Consider the following 1,271-nt stretch of genomic DNA (forward strand, 5'->3'; position numbering starts at 1 on the left):
TTAATATTAATAATATTTAAATGTCACTTTAATATTATAAGTAATGTATAAAAAAAAATTGAGAAAAAAACTAAATTAGATTTTATGGTTAAGAGCACCACAACATTGCAAACCATGTAAGCAATTAGACCTACGATTATTTGTTTATTTAAATGGTAATACTATCTGATTTTTTTACAGGTTGACTGTAAATACATGGTTAAAAGGAAAGAGGACAATATGGCAGAAGGAACAAAGCTAGATCCAGAATGTGACTGCCCTGTGTGTTGGAATCCATACAACAATTCTTTCCGCATACCCAAGCTGTTAGACTGCCACCATTTTTTCTGCTTGGAATGCCTGACGCGGTTGAGCTTGGTGACACAGCTGAGGAACCGCTTGCAGTGTCCACTGTGCCGTCGTACCACAATAATTCCTATAAACCAGGTGGTAAGTGACCTGCCCACCAATACTGCCTTACTCAGCAATCTCAAACCAGAGAATCACCAAGAAGCTCCACATCTTTGCTCCAAGGACATACGTAAACTGCATTTCTTTCAACGTCCTCCATCAGTCTACACACTCAACGTCGGTGTTGAATCTGGAGCCTTGTTTAGTTCTAACTACAACCAGCTCCAAACTCCCATTCCCACCATCCCCGATGAGGACTCTCTCCATCAGTGTGTACGGAATCCACAGTTCCGCATGTTCACTTACCTGATGTTGACTATGCTCATTGTTAGTCTGCTCCTTATTTTTTCGGTCTTCTGGACTCGAAAGTATCTTTGGGGTCCCGGTTAGCCTCCAGAGTCTCCTATGTTTGGTATAGAGTTTTTATGGAAATAATAATCAATTTCACCGGATTCCACTAAAATGAAAACATTCAAAATAGGAAAGTATAAACCTGACTGACCATGATAGCGTGCCAATATTTGCAGGGGGAAACCTTCTGAGACAGATATATATATATATATATATATATATATATATATATATATATAAAAATCAGTTTTCTGGTTTTATCCATACAAAGTCATCTTTGGCGTTCTGGCCATTGGCTCATACATAACCTTTACTCTTTTATAAGATTTGTGCCGTAATACAATCTTGTTCCTGGATATAAATACTTGTTATACCCGATAACCTTCTTGTATAATACAAAGAAAATTAAGGACAAGCAAAGATATGATTAAGCAAATTATTTTTTATTTTATCATAAATTGCTCCATTGTATATTCTTGCAATAAATGAAATGCTTTTGTATTTAATAAACTGAATTTGATGTTATAGAG

The 1,271-nt window shown here is 36.0% G+C and overlaps 1 protein-coding gene across 1 annotated transcript; it reads left to right on the forward strand.

Annotated features, from left to right (window-relative positions):
• Positions 1-219: 219 nt before the first annotated feature.
• Positions 220-780, forward strand: RNF183 (ring finger protein 183). The gene has a single exon (XM_053696161.1). It carries the CDS (start codon positions 220-222, stop codon positions 778-780), a length of 561 nt encoding a protein of 186 aa, XP_053552136.1.
• The last annotated feature ends 491 nt before the right edge of the window (positions 781-1,271 follow it).

The sequence above is a fragment of the Bombina bombina genome, chromosome 12 (assembly GCF_027579735.1).
Source record: "Bombina bombina isolate aBomBom1 chromosome 12, aBomBom1.pri, whole genome shotgun sequence".
Taxonomy (NCBI): domain Eukaryota; kingdom Metazoa; phylum Chordata; class Amphibia; order Anura; family Bombinatoridae; genus Bombina; species Bombina bombina.

Bases quoted from the DNA above. Each gene is read 5' to 3' on its own strand.
- RNF183 (XM_053696161.1), top strand. From the start codon at position 220: ATGGCAGAAGGAACAAAGCTAGATCCAGAATGTGACTGCCCTGTGTGT.